General features: G+C 39.4%; 1 protein-coding gene across 5 annotated transcripts in view; it reads left to right on the forward strand.

Moving 5' to 3' along the window:
* The window catches only part of Plce1 (phospholipase C epsilon 1), a 288120-nt gene that overhangs the window by 245338 nt on the left and 28074 nt on the right, over window positions 1-14708 (forward strand). For 3 of the 5 annotated variants that reach the window (XM_026397323.2, XM_026397326.2, XM_077798750.1), the window contains exons 21-25: window positions 2107-2148; window positions 3278-3399; window positions 4272-4389; window positions 8446-8577; window positions 9873-10163. In XM_026397323.2, coding sequence (XP_026253108.2) covers window positions 2107-2148; window positions 3278-3399; window positions 4272-4389; window positions 8446-8577; window positions 9873-10163 — 705 coding nt within the window. The remainder of the gene's footprint in view (window positions 1-2106; window positions 2149-3277; window positions 3400-4271; window positions 4390-8445; window positions 8578-9872; window positions 10164-14708) is intronic. The other 2 variants (XM_026397325.2, XM_026397327.2) reach the window with 2 other exon arrangements.

The raw sequence follows: 14708 nt of genomic DNA on the forward strand, positions 1-14708 counted from the left end.
ACTGGCATGACGCCTCAGCCACCTTCCTCTCAATATCTGCTCCTCACACTCAGGTGGTCTCCAATCATGTTTCAGTTCCATGAGCCTCCATCACTGATGACAGTCCTGTCTTTTTCTGACCCAAAATATAATATCAGGCTGCAACCATTTAATATTTGTTCTTCATAATAGTTTGTTTCCTAACATCAACTAGAAGCCAGTTTATTTGACCCAAAACTCCATGAGATAATAAAAGGGTCACAACTAACCAGATATAAAAAGGGAGAAAATTGAAAGGAGTCAAAAGCAACTTATTTACAGCCTGTTCCTGAAAAGTGATGGAAATGTGGACATTTTTATGTAGACTTATTCTTCCCCATGGACTTTTATTACAGTTGTGGTAATGTCCCACAGAAGAAAAATTGATACAGATATGAAATGAAAACCGCAATGAAGAAATCAATCAATGCAGATGTTATTTAACCCTGTAAGAAACTAGTCTAGTGGAAAATAAATTCACTCTCCATCATAAATTACTCCTGTGCACTTTCTGTACTTTTGAGAATAGGAAAGAAGAAGGCTTTTTACAATCATTATTATTATAGGCATTTTTTATTTGCAAATGACAAAATGAACAGGTGGAAGAAGGATCTATTTTTTTTTTCAATTAGAGTAAAATTTAATCCCACCCCACTAAATTTCTAAGATAGTTGTATGTATTTTTTAATAAAGTTAACATCTTTTATTTAAAAGTTTTTTTGTAGTTGTAGACAGGCAGGATGCCTTTATTTTATTTATTTTTGTATGCAGTGCTAAGGATCGAACCCAGTGCCTCACACATGCTAGGCAAGTGCTCTGCCACTAAGCCACAGCCTCAGCCCTGTATTTTTTTTTCTATCAGTGAAAAAGAGGACCCCATCAGGCTCTGTGAGACCTTGGACAATGTCCTCTCACCTTCTTGGTTTAGGTACCACTAATATACAATAAAAAGTTTCTGTAAAGTGTTTGGTAATTTTCTCCCTCACCCTCAAGTGCTAACACTAATACTATGATCTATGATAACTTCAATCCACTCCCAACACGTGATTATTTCCCACTTCATTGAAGATCCCACTGACTAGCTGATTCCCAAATAGGCCTTGCAGTTGTGTGATGCCTTGTTGAAGCTTGTCCTATGAAGGCTTCCATATGTGACTATTAAATGCCTTATCTAGTGTAGTTTTTCCATGGTGATCCTAGCACTGTGCTCATCTCTACTTTCCTCTACCATCTCCACTTTTTCCAGTTGGGATGAGAAGAAAATAGAATTCTGCCCACTGTAGAGGCTGCCTCTTAGGGGGATCTCAAAATTTTCCATGCTTTTTGTAATAAGTCCCTTTGAGAAACTAGAAGCTGTGACCAGTCACCTCTGAGAAATAAATGTGCTCTCAAAATTCTGCACACATTTGTAGGACCATCTCTATAGTCAGGGTCCCCAGTGTGTCTCTATGACAGCTCTAGTCCTCAGTTTTCATACCCACAAGATAAAGGAATGAATCTAAAGCCACTTTTGGCTATAAAAGTGAGATGATCCTTAGTCACAGAATTATTTCAAGAAAACCCTAAGGAAGTCACAAGGAGGGTCATGTATTTGAGGTTGCTACTAATTGCTACTCTGCCTTTTGGATAATAAATTCTTAATGGATTTTTATTTCATTTAATTTCCACTCCAATGTTACTGTTTACTTCAACTAGTTTTGGACATACACTGGAGCACAAGTTTGAATTTACCACTTAATATATGCATATTTTATGACAACAACTGCAAGATTTTAACAAATTAACTGATTTCTGTTCATTGAACTAAACTTATACTGGGAGTATCACAACAGTCCGTAACTGAAAATATGTAATATGAATGTGGCTACTGAGAGCATGATTAACATTAATAATGTTTGCATATATTTATTGCTAGCTCTTGTGTACCTATATAGTCAAAATAGTAAATCTACCAAACATTTCTTGTTTCATTTATCTTGTGATCTAAGCTGTTATTTATGCTTTGCTTCATGCCTTAGTTTAATTTATCTGGCTTTTCATCTCAGTTCTCCTTACTTGTACACCCTGTCTGACTCTGTTTTTCTGTAGCAGATGTCCTTACTGCTTCCCCTGCTCCTAACAGTCAGGAAGGTAAACACCATCTATATGGGCATTTTAACTGCATGGGTATCAACATTATGTTTCTGATCTCTTGGGCCTGATGAGCATGAAGTTGTGACACTTTTATGAATACAAATGTAATGAAATGATTGGTCTTGTTTACTTCTTGGCAGCCTGCATGGCCCTGATTTGCTATAAGGATATTTTGGTCTAAGCATTTGTAGTCTGATGAGTGAGAAATTCGCTTTTTTGTTTTTTATGTTAAAAGAGTGTAATCATGCCGGGCGCAATGGCGCATGCCTGAAATCCCAGTGGCTTGGGAATCTGAGGCAGGAGGATCATAAGTTCAAAGCCAGCCTCAGAAACAGCAAGGCTAAGTAACTCAGTGAGACCCTGTCTCTAAATAAAATAAAATTAAAAAATAGGGCTGGGGATGTGGCTCAGTGGTTGAGTGCCTCTGAGTTCAATGCCCAGTACCAAAAAAAAAAAAAAAAAAAAAGAAAAAGAAGATAATCATGATAACTCACACTTTTACAGTCATTCTGATTAGAAATGCTAAAAAAAGAGCAAAACAAAAAATAATCTGTCACCCTTAGATATATTTACAAGTTTGAATTCCTGTTCTTAAGATTTTCACCTAATAATTAAAATTGCGAAGACTTTACTTTCCAATAAATTGTAAAAATTGCATAAACAATAAGTGTCCCCTTTCCCTGCCACACACTGGTTTTGACATTTCTCAAAGTAAGAGAAGCCAATAGCTTCCTTTCAAGGTGAGGGTGATTAAATCATATATGTACTGTCTAGAAGTGCTTTAACCACTAAATCCTTCCCAGACTTGTGCCGTCAGCTTCTTGATGCAAAATATTTCCCACAGCATTTGCAGAGTTCTAACCATCTGTTTGAAAATGATCACTCTCGTTTAGATTGTGTCTATATGGTATCAAAATAACTGGTAAATTCGTAAGTTAAATTGAAATTAAATATATCAACCCAATTTCTAAAATTATGGTTCAAGCCATTATTTTGGTATCATGTAGACAGAGCCTTGGTCTCCCAGACAAGTACAAATGTCTGGCTGCCCTCACAATGAAGTACATGTTGCCCTTTAGTGTCACATTTGGTTCTTCGTTACTAAAGCCTGCTAACATATTTTCAGACAACATTCTGGAAGACAGGCCTGAAAATAAATCATGTCCTGACAAGCTTCAGTTTGAGTACAATGAAGAAATTCCCAAGCGGATAAAGAAGGCAGATAACTCTGCTTACAACAAAGGAAAGGTGGGTGGATGGTTTCTGTTAAATAATATTTGGACTGTGGTACTCACTTCCTTCCTACCTTTCCCTTCACCTTTGCCCTCGCTGACCCATGGATGCCAAAGTGATAACATGAGACACCCACCTGCCATTGAAAGTTGGTCTTGATTCATCCCACCAATACCTACCAAAGGTGTACGTATGGCAGACACTGAAGCGGCACAGGAGGTGGGTCAGTGATGGAGACAGACCTGTGGACATGTGCAAAGAATAACAGTTGCCTTGTGTTATCAGAGCATCAAGGACAGGCCCTCAGGGAAGGTGACATATGAGAAGGAAGATTTGGCCAAACAGACAGAATCAGGGCATTCAGGCCAAGAGGACAGCCTGGTTGTTCAGGGGATTTCATGAAGTCTTAAATGCATTTATAACAACCAAGAAAATAAAAGGGAGGCAACTTGTGAAGTGTTAAAGAGGAATAACACCAAGAATAGGAAGATAAATGGGATCCCCAGGCCCTACCCTCAAGGGCCTCACAGCATGTAGACTGAGCGGATCTACAGAAGGAGTTGTTGTGAGTGACATTGTTGGATGACAGAGTCATAGAATATGTAAAGAAGTTGAGCCACCATAGACACATAGTCAATTCTCTAGGGCTGTTCCCTGTGTCAGTCAGTGGGTTATGCCCCAAGGCAATTGAAGGATGAATGAGTCTCATTCTTGCCCTCAGAAAGCTTTCACTCCAGGTGAGGTGTTAGGACCCCAGTGCAGGTATGTACTGAGCCAGGGGAGGACACTGATGACCCTCCAGGTAAAGTACAGGTAAAGAGCATTGGGAATGCACAGGCGAGTGACTTCTACCTACCACGGAAAACGGTCTCATTTTCTCTTGATAGGTTTATGACATGGAACTGGGAGAAGAATTTTATCTTCCTCAGAATAAAAAAGAAAGCAGACAGATTGCACCGGAGCTTTCTGACCTTGTCATCTATTGCCAAGCAGTAAAATTTCCAGGTAAAATGTAGGCAATGCCATCTATAACAGTCAAAGATACCAAAGGAAGAAAATATCCTATTTATCTGATTAGACATTGTGAATGCTCCAAAATAAACTGTGTGGCCAAATTAATGGTTTTAATACCTTCTAAATATTTATTATTGTTGTTGTTATTTGCTTTGATGCACATGAAGAAAAATACCATAGAATATTCATTTTTCCAAACTACACAATGTCTTTTCATAATAGTGAATAATTGATAATAACATATATAAGATCCAACAATTAAAATTTATTAAACACTTAAGCACCAGGATTTGTGCCTAATATTTTATATAAATCCTCTCTTTAACTATTCGTAATAATTCTATGAGGTCAGTGGTATTATCTCCATTTTTAAATAAAACAAATAATTTTTTTAAAGAGATCATGTAATTTGCCCAAGTTTTCAGGGGGTATCAGTTAAGATTCTTGTCTTAAAGATGCAGAAATCAATAAAGATGTATGAGTTTCAGGTGCAGCCTGATCCAGGGCACATACTTTCTCTCTCCCCATTTGTCAATTTTCCCCCACTTTTTTGGCCTTCTTCCCTTTGTGGTTGTAAGGTAGCCATAGCAGGCTAGCACTTCACACTTCCAGACTTGGCTTTGGTGCAACTGCTTCTTCAAAGCTTCCAGCAGAAGTTTCTCACTGTTTTTTTTTTTTTTTTTTTTGGCCCAAACCTTAACCAAGTACTGTGGCCAAGAAGATGCTATGCTCTGATAGTCTGGAGGCATTTAGGCAAATGACACACTTAATCCCTGAGCTGCATAGTGAGGTTCTACCTAAACTTCAAGGACCAAGGATGGGGTTGTGGTAGGTGAGGAAGTTTCCCCAAATGGCCATTTCTAAAAGTACAATGAATTTATGTTGATGAACCATTTCTTCAAAAAAGTGTTCATTTAAGTTAGCAAATAGTAAATTTATGGTTCTGAAGCTTGTCTTCGAAGTCATGCCCTGAAGCATACCTATACTCTGCCCCTCTTGATAGGGATGTTACCAATGAGCTTAATTCACCCAGTTATGTGTCCCACAAATGGGGCACCAACAGGTGGGAAAGTCCACAAATACATGGCCGTCAGAAAAAATTCATCTTCTTATACTAAGAAAAAGAATCCCCTTGCACAAGATTTCTGAGGACAGGAAAGAGCTGGGATTGGAGGACTAGTCTAAATGTTAGTAACAGAGTATATAAACTTGGCCTAGAGAGGGGCGTTAAAATGCCAAACCTCATCTTCTCAAGATGGGCTGAACTCATCAGAGCTTAGCTTAAGCAGCAGTTCTCACACTGTACCTGGCAAATGGGACAAAGGTGTTGGGCTATTAAAAATATTTGGCAATAGTGGCCTTTTCACACCTGGTGGGGGTAGGGAGCCAGAGATTCCTTAATTTTAAGTTTTCCTCCAGTAACTGTTTGTAAACCATTGGCAGCTGCTAATGCTCATCTGCTAGCAAATTCTGTTGAAAAGAATATGAGTGGAAAAGTAGCAAACAGATACTTCAAAGAAATACAAGAAGCTAACATTTTCATTTCATAGAGTGAGACTTTACATGACCTAAATAGGTTATGATCATACATGCACCTCATGAAATTATTTTTATGATGGAGGAAAATTCTTTCCCTGTCAGTCATCATGACTGGCATGTCCTCAATTGTGTGATCAAGTGTGAGGGCCACCCTGTTCAAAAAGCACACTCAGTGCATCTCTTATTCTTCATCAATACAGGTGATACTGGGTACACCCAATCCATTCCACTGTCTTTGTCATTTCTCTCTCAAGCACTGAATAATGAAGGTGCACAAATTCTCATTGATATTTGTAGTCAGTGTAAAAAGATGAACTTTCTGTACCAACAGAGAACCATAGAAGGGCCAAGAGATTATTTGCTCTGACTTGAGGCACACACTAAGCATATGGATGGCTTATTAAATATACTGTTTATATAGTACATATCCTTTAATAGGTATTTTTAATTGATTTATTGATGAAAGTTTCTGACCTTTTTCTCACCCCAATTCTATTTCCTTTCTCAAAGTAACTAAATTACGTTGCTGAAATCATTGCTGCAATACCTTCTAAACATTTGTTGTTGTTATATTTGTTTGGTTGTACGTGAGGAAAATGTCAGTTAGTTTAATTGATAAGTTACATTATCATTTTCAATATATCTCACCTTTCACCCCAAAATACTTGCAGAGTGGTTAGGCACACCAAGACCATATGGTATGACACCCACAGAAGTAAAGTGAGTTTCCCACAATCATGAACCTGGGCAGTGTCAGGCAAGACCAGAACTCAGTGTCTCAATTCCCAGGGCTGCGTTCTTTTCACCACACTGCCTTAGCTTTCTTAGGGCCAAGGAAGTAGCTGATTTTTTTTTTGTTGTTGTTGTTGTTTCTATCTTCTATCTTAGAGGATTTGTTTCTCAGTTACATCTTATATCTCTCTCTATTTTTCTTTTTTCTAATAGAAAAAAAAAGAAAAAGAAGGGCATGGTATTTGATCTTATTATTCCATTTATCATATTACCCCACTCAAATGGATACTTCCCAAATCTCATCAAGCATATACACACACCATGGTCTTTCCTGCTGCCAGGCTTTTGCTCCCACAGTGTACTCAACCTGGCCTATCCTTCCTTCTCCCTTTGACACTGTCCAAGCTGCAAGGCCAGAGACACTTCAACCCATCACACTGCCTCCTTCTGGGGAGCTCCTTGCATTTATAGGTACATATTTGGCCACCTCCTTGGTCTTTACTTGTTCTGTAGTCAAGAGTACAGCCAAACCAATAAATTAAAAAAAAAAAAAAAAAAAGAAAAGAAAGAAAGAAAAAAAGAGTACAGCCAAGAGAAATATTGGATAGTGAAAACATCACTGGACAATATCATTGCTCAGAGATCTGGGACCTTGGCTACCCGATCTGGGACCTTGGCTACCTGACTTTGGCAAAGGCAAATCGCCTTTCTGAGACTCAGTTTTTTCACCCCAAAGTCTATGCTTTTAAACATTATTCTGTCTCTGAGGATGTTCTTGAAAGTATATTTCTGTTTCGAAAAAAAAAAAAAGGGCTTCTGATGCTGCTTCAGCTTAAGGAATTGCTCTCCTACTGGTACAATTGTGGACCCTGGGAATGATTTGGAGGCAACTGTGGCTTCATTGGAGCCTTTAAGTCACTCTTAGAGCCAGGTCTGTGTGGTGTGCATTCATTTTCTCACTCAACAAATATGCACCAAGTTCCTGCTATGCACCAGGCACTCTGCCAGGCATGAAGGATCCAGGGAGTGGTTGGACCAGGAGGGAGAAAGAGAAGCCATGAAATTTCATTATCATCACACTGTATTTTCCATTTAATTCTCAAATTTATCCTATGAGTGCATTTCTCTCATCATACCCATTTTGTAAAGAAGGGAACTAAGGAAGGTAGAGTGTGTCAAGTCAAGGCTCAGACCAGAAGGAATTGAACCTGAACAATATGATGTTAAAGTTCAGACTTGAAAACATTCTCTTATCTCTCAAAATTGAGTAATTAATATGAATTAAATACTAATTAAATCTTGACTACAGCACTTTTTTTCATACAACTTTTAAAAATCTTTCAGGGGCTGGGGATGTGGCTCAAGTAGTAATGTGCCTGGCATGTGCGGGGTGCTGGGTTCGATCCTCAGCACCACATACAAATAAGATGTTGTGTCCACCAAAAACTGAAAAACAAAAATTAAAAAAAAATTCTCCCCCCCTCTCTCTTAAAAAAAAATCTTTCAGGTGCACTGCCAACTAGTAAGGTGTGAATAAGAGAGAGACAGGGCTTGTGATTATTCTGCAGTAAGCATACACTTCTTGTTGCATTTGCCTATAGAGATAAAAACTTCAATATAATTGCCTACAATACTATTATTAACCATGCTAAAAATGCTAGCAGGTCTTCTGTGCTGAGTTATGGGGAGTAGTAGGACTTCAAAATAAACATTAACAGGGATGGAAAATGTTGCCTGTAAGTTTTTGGCTTATTTATTTTCATTTTATGGGAACAGGCCTGTCAACTCTAAATGCATCTGGCTCAAGCAGAGGAAAAGAAAGGAAAAGCAGGAAGTCCATTTTTGGCAACAATCCAGGCAGAATGAGCCCAGGGGAGACAGCAACATTTAACAAAACATCTGGAAAAAGTAAAGTCACCTTCTTACAATATCTTTGCTTGATCCTGCATGCTGAATGATTCATGTATTTGCTGTCTAAGCATTTCCCTTGAATTTTGAAATTCTTTTTTATTTTCATGAATGTCCACATTATCTAATGGCATAAATATTTTTAATTTATGCTTTTAACTCATTAAAAATAACATTTCACTGGAGATAGTCTAATGTCCTTTGCCTCAAAAGTAAAAACTGGAAGCACCTTGGAACATTCTAGTGGTTCTTGGAACTGTACTCTTTACCCAGAAGATATATCCATTTTATTTCTAATTACTTTTTATTGTGAAGGTAATAAATTCTCATAGTTAAAGTTCAAACAATACAGAGTATTATTAAAATTCTTTTCCACTCTCAGTGTCCTCGTGCTACTTCCCAGAGGTAACCACTCTTAAGTTTATTGTGTTTTGTTCAAAAAAAGTAAGATCCTTTTAAAGATAATCCAAGTGGGATGTAACTGAACAAACTTGTGTATCTTTTATACTTGCTGTAAAGTTTACATAACCTTCTGTACATATACCTATCTTATTCTCTTTAATAATTCATTGTGTGGGTATACTGTCATTAAACCACTTCATCACTGATAGCTTTGGGATGCTTCCTGTTTTCATTTTCTGTGGGTTTTATAACCTTGTACATATATTGTTTCGTACTTGTGCAATATATCCACAGAGCAGATGAGGTATAGAGGCAAAGGACTTGCAGGATTCTAATTTAAATCTATGTTGCAGCCAAGTGTGCTGCCACATGCCTGTGTTCCCCATGACTAGGAAGGCGGAGACAGGAGGATCACAAATTAAAGGCTAACCCCAGCAATTTAGCAAGACCTCAAGCACCTTTAGGAGACCCTGTCTTAAAAAAAATTAAAATATATATATATATATATATATATATATATATATATTTTTTTTTTTTATTTTAATAAAAAGGGCCTGGGATGTTGCTCTATGGTAAACTGCCCCTGGATTCAATCCCTAGTACCTAAATAAATAAATATGCTACCCACATTTATTTATTTATTTGGGTGCTGGGGCTCAAACCCAGGGCCTTTCTTCTGAGCTATGACCCCCAGTCCACTATCCTCTTTTTAAAACTCAGTAGACACACACCATGTTGTTTCAAAGTGGCAAACTAACTCTTCAGGACAATTCGAGATCTATTCTGATGTATTCATGTGCTATGGCTGTTTGTGGGGGTGTCGTTCAGGTTTATCTTTCTAAAATGTTTAAGGTTTCGACACTAATCTGAGACTAATCTTTTGGGGAGTTTAGGTTCCTATGAAGGAATTCGACAGACCTGGGAGGAATCTTCTTCCCCTCTGAACCCAACCACATCCCTCAGCGCTATCATTAGAACTCCCAAATGCTATCATATCTCATCGCTGAATGAAAATGCCGCCAAACGTCTGTGTCGCAGGTATTCTCAGAAACTGATCCAGCACACCGCCTGTCAGCTGCTGAGGACCTACCCGGCCGCCACCCGCATCGACTCGTCCAACCCCAATCCCCTCCTCTTCTGGCTCCATGGGATCCAGCTCGTGGCACTCAACTACCAGACAGATGGTAACGCGCCTGCCTCCGCGCCTCTCTCCTTTGCTTCTGTATGCCAGTAAACGGGGTTCTGCTGATCACATTTTGGCCAAGGGGCAAGAGTCCACACCATTATGTGATTTGATACTAAATTACGCCCCTGATGTTTCAGAGTTAAGATGATAGGGAAAAAACTTGGAGGGAAGAGGCTCCACCCCTTTTTTAAAGCACTTTTTAAACACAAGGCTTCTCTTGACAGAGCTGTGTTCAGTTTTGTTTGTTGCTGGCGCAGATGAGTGAACCTAGAGCCTCACACATACTATCCTTCCCTCTACAGTGGGTCACACCCCCCAAGTCCCACTTTGTTTTTAAGGTTCTTCTGGGACAAGGATCTTCCTTCCTTCCTTCCTTCCTTCCTTCCTTCCTTCCTTCCTTCCTTCCTTCCTTCCTTCCTTCCTTCCCTCCCTCCCTCCCTCCCTCTTCTGGGACAGGGATCTTTCTTTCTTTCTCTCTTTCTCTCTTTCTTTCTTTTTTTGAGATAGGGTCTGGCTATGTTGCCAAAGCTGGCCTTGAACTTCTGGGCTCAAGTGATCTTTGTGCCCCAGCTTCCCAAGTAGCTGGGATTGTAAGTGAATGCCACCATGCCTGTCTGTGGGGCAGGGATTTCTTAACATCTCTTGTTTTATCTGTCTCACTACACAACTGTTCTTGCAGTCAAAAAGCAGTGTCACTTGCCAGGCATGGTGGTGCACATGTGTAATCACTGGGGCAGGAGGATTTCGAGTTCAAAGCCAGCCTCAGCAATGGCGAGGCACTAAGCAACTCAGTGAGACCCTGTCTCTAAATAAAATATAAAATAGGGCTGGGGATGTGGCTCAGTGGTTGAAAGCCCCTGAGAGAGGAAGGAAGGAAGAAAGGAAGGAAGGAAGGGTCACTCCAAACATTGTGCAAAATAGAACCATTTTAGCTTTTTTCCAGCCCTTTGTAATTGAGGTGGAGGGCACTGGTCAGCGCTGTAAGTGTTGCAGATTAAAAGAGAACATATGAATTGCATGAACAGAGAAAGTAGCATTCGTGTTCCTCCACTGTTGATGAGACTCAAATGAGATCTAAAAACTTCAGAGTAAGTTTTCATTTATTGCATGCTTAAAATATATCAGGCACTATGCTAAATTCTCGATTCCTATTATTTCATTTAATCTTTACAATAACCCTAAGAAATGATCCTCATTTCTCAGAGAAGCAAACCAAGGCAAAATAGTTAATTTGTTCATGGTTACTGGAAGACTTGCAGTGATAAATTCAGTGTTTTGTTTCCACTTGGTTAGGAAAGAAGCAGAGCTACAGAAGGTGAGGAAAGAGTTGAGGAGGAATGTTTCCTAGAATCTCTTCAAAAAAAACGTAAGACTGCTTTGGATAGAAGAGCAGCCTTTATCATTTAGCTCATGTGAACTGAGTCGGATTGTAACTAACTGTGTTGAACCATAACCACAGCACAACCCTGTCTCCAGCTGAGGTCAGCCCACAGCTGTAGGTCTGGGACCAGTTAGCTTCCTGCCTCTGGTGCCAACCAATAGTACCCTCTTGTGGCTGACCCCAAAGACATGTGGTTAGAGATATCAGTCATGGTATTTTTCCCCTTGTTCTGTTTCCTTTTCTCAACTCAAATTAAGTAAGCTGATGCAGGTGAAGTACCATACTTAGCCCAGCGCCTGGCTTGGCACATGGAAAGCATTCCACAGATGTTAACTATCCTTAAGTGCTTTTGATAAGTTATTTTTTTTTAAAAAGTTTGATTTGGACTCACCAATGGAAATAATGGTGAAATATTTTCAGAGTTGTAAAAAGTTTTATTTTCCATTTCTTTTCAATCTTTCCTGAGTAGCTTGTGGGTTCACATCCCTAGCCCTGTCTGTACCCCTGTGTCTACTGGCGCCCTTTGTTATTATGATACTGAAATATTTTAAGTGCACTGAAACAACTGGCAAAATGATTTTCGCAAAGAAATGGAAGTGTGTTTGGTCTTGGATGTGTCCTTTCTCCTAAAGTGCCAAGACTGATGCAGACAGTCTGGCTCCATTGATGGCAAAGGGAGCCCCGGCTCAAGGGGACCACAAAGAGTTGCCACTCCTGCAGTCCAGTAGCACACACTGAAGCTACTAAAACTTGTCCTCCACTCACCACTAACACTCTTCATGTCCCCAAAGGAAGCCAGGACACATCGAACAGCCCACTCGGGGGAAGCAGATGACTCTGTTACATGGTTTATCCTCAAGGTCCTTTCCATTCTTTCACCCCAGAAGAGAGCGTTGCCAGCTAACCCCCCATGATTCAGTGCAACAAGCATTGATTAAGCATCCCCCTTGCTGAACAAGGCAAAAGCCACATGCAGTGTTGGCATGTTTGTCTATAAAAATGGTCTTCATTTCTGCAAACTGGGGGCAGAGCCTGGTTCAATACCTTGCACACAGTAGGCTGCCCTGAGTTAGAGCAGATTATTTCTATCAACCCCACTGCAACCAGAACCTGTAGTTCTTGATATTTGGTCCAGATCTCTTCCAAGTGTTTACTTCTCTGTGAATTGAAATTCCAAATAGATAAGAGTCAAAAATTCTTAGGTTAGAAAGTGCTTTGTCATCCATGATCCCTCCCATTGTGCCTTTAGCCTCCCAATATGGCTCCAGAATCATCTGACTTGCCATTTCCTGGATCTCAGAGGACCTAGTACTCCAAAGGGTTGTCTATGGACATAGGGCCTTCAGTTTTCTGCTGGCTCTGTTAACTCCAAGAAGGTCAGAAGTGCTCTGTAACAAGAAATCTTGCAGGAAACTGACCCAAGGCTGGTAGGGAAATCCCTGATTTTTGCTGGCAACAGACCATCAAAAATCTTTCCACATGGGTACAGAACAGATTCCTCCCTTGTATACAGGACCTACAGGTGTGTAAATATGCACCTCCAGTCAGAAGAAAAACTTCTTTTTAAAAAGCACTCATTATGCTTTATTGCATGATAGTTGCACTTTTTGTGATTTTTCTGGACCCCAAATATAAGGACAAATATTATGAGAATGGTGTCTACTTAATTCAAGGTTTCTAAATGAATAGAAGACTATTAGGGCAATGCTATGCTCGATCTATCATATGGATTGATCCAGAAGGGTAAGTAGAGTTACACTGATTCATGCACATTTTTTCACTTGGTTAGAACAGGGGTTTTCAAACTGTAGTCACTGATGAAGTTCTGGGACCACTCCTAGGAAACAGTAAGAGGGCTAGATTTCAGATCTCACCTTCATTTCAAACTGAGCACTACCACAAGGGTCTATTTTACACATTGGGTCACCATGAGATACCTTAGTCAAGAAAAAGTGCTTGAAAGTTTTGGAAAACTATTAGGATAGATACCGCACTAATGCGATCAGACTTCAAATCTGAATGGAGTTGACATTATAATCAGTTAAGTGTGAGCAGCTCTTCCTATTGTTAGTAATACAAGTTGAGTATCCCTTATCCAAAATGCTTGGGACTAGAAGAGTTCCAGATTTGGATTTTTTCAGATTTTGAAATATTTACATAAACATATAGTGAGAAACATCCTGAGGATGGAACCTGAGTCTAAATACAGAATTCATTTGTGTTTCCCCTTACACACATAGCCTGAAGGATTTTATACAATATGTTTAGTGCTCACTCATCAGGTGAAATTTGTCAGTGCTCATAGTTTCATGTTTCTAAGAATTTCAGATTTCAAATTTTCATATTAGGGATGCTCAACCTGCATATGTCTATTTCATATTTGCTATCCTGTGTGAGCTAGTTTGTTTCACTGTCTAAGCCATCCTAGCCACGTCTGCTTTCTCCAACACAAAATGGCCAGGGAAGAGAATTTTCTCCTCCTGCAAGTAAGACAGCATGCCCTCCATGAAATCAGTCAATCAGCACAGGAAGGGGCCTGGCAGATCCAGAGCAATTTGCTATTTGAATACACTAATTTGACAGAGAAGGAGACTGAGGCCCCAGGAGCTTTCCTATGTCTAAGACATCCTTATCCCAGGAATTCCTGCACATTATCTTGGCCAACCCCAGATACATGGAAAATTTTTACACACAAGACACAAGGGTACGGGCCAATTTCTTGTGGTTCCAAGGTGATTACCACACTTTTCCTTGATGTTGGTCCACAGAGCAAATTTCATTCTGCACATGGAAGGAATCTATCAGGGGGAAGATTTGTCAGGTGTGTCTCATAAACCTTTTGCTCACTTGGGCAACTTTTATACAGACTTGAGCCATCGGATGAGCGTGTGAGTGTGGAAGAGTCCAGAAACAGTGCAGGAATCCAGTTGTTCATCAAAGCACTGTGCCAAAGAAAATTTTGACCACAAAAGATTCAAAGCCTTTGTGAAGTTCTTAAAGATTATGATTGAGGGGATTGTGGACATGATGTGAATCAAATGTGATGATGATTGTTTTGTATTTAACTACAATTAAAAAAAAAGAGGTAAAAGTAATTTATGAGTTGAAATTGAGATTTTTTTTTAGGGAAAAGCTGTTTCTTCAGCTGTTTTTATTATTATT

This window comes from Urocitellus parryii, chromosome 5 (assembly GCF_045843805.1).
Source record: "Urocitellus parryii isolate mUroPar1 chromosome 5, mUroPar1.hap1, whole genome shotgun sequence".
Taxonomy (NCBI): Eukaryota; Metazoa; Chordata; class Mammalia; order Rodentia; family Sciuridae; genus Urocitellus; species Urocitellus parryii.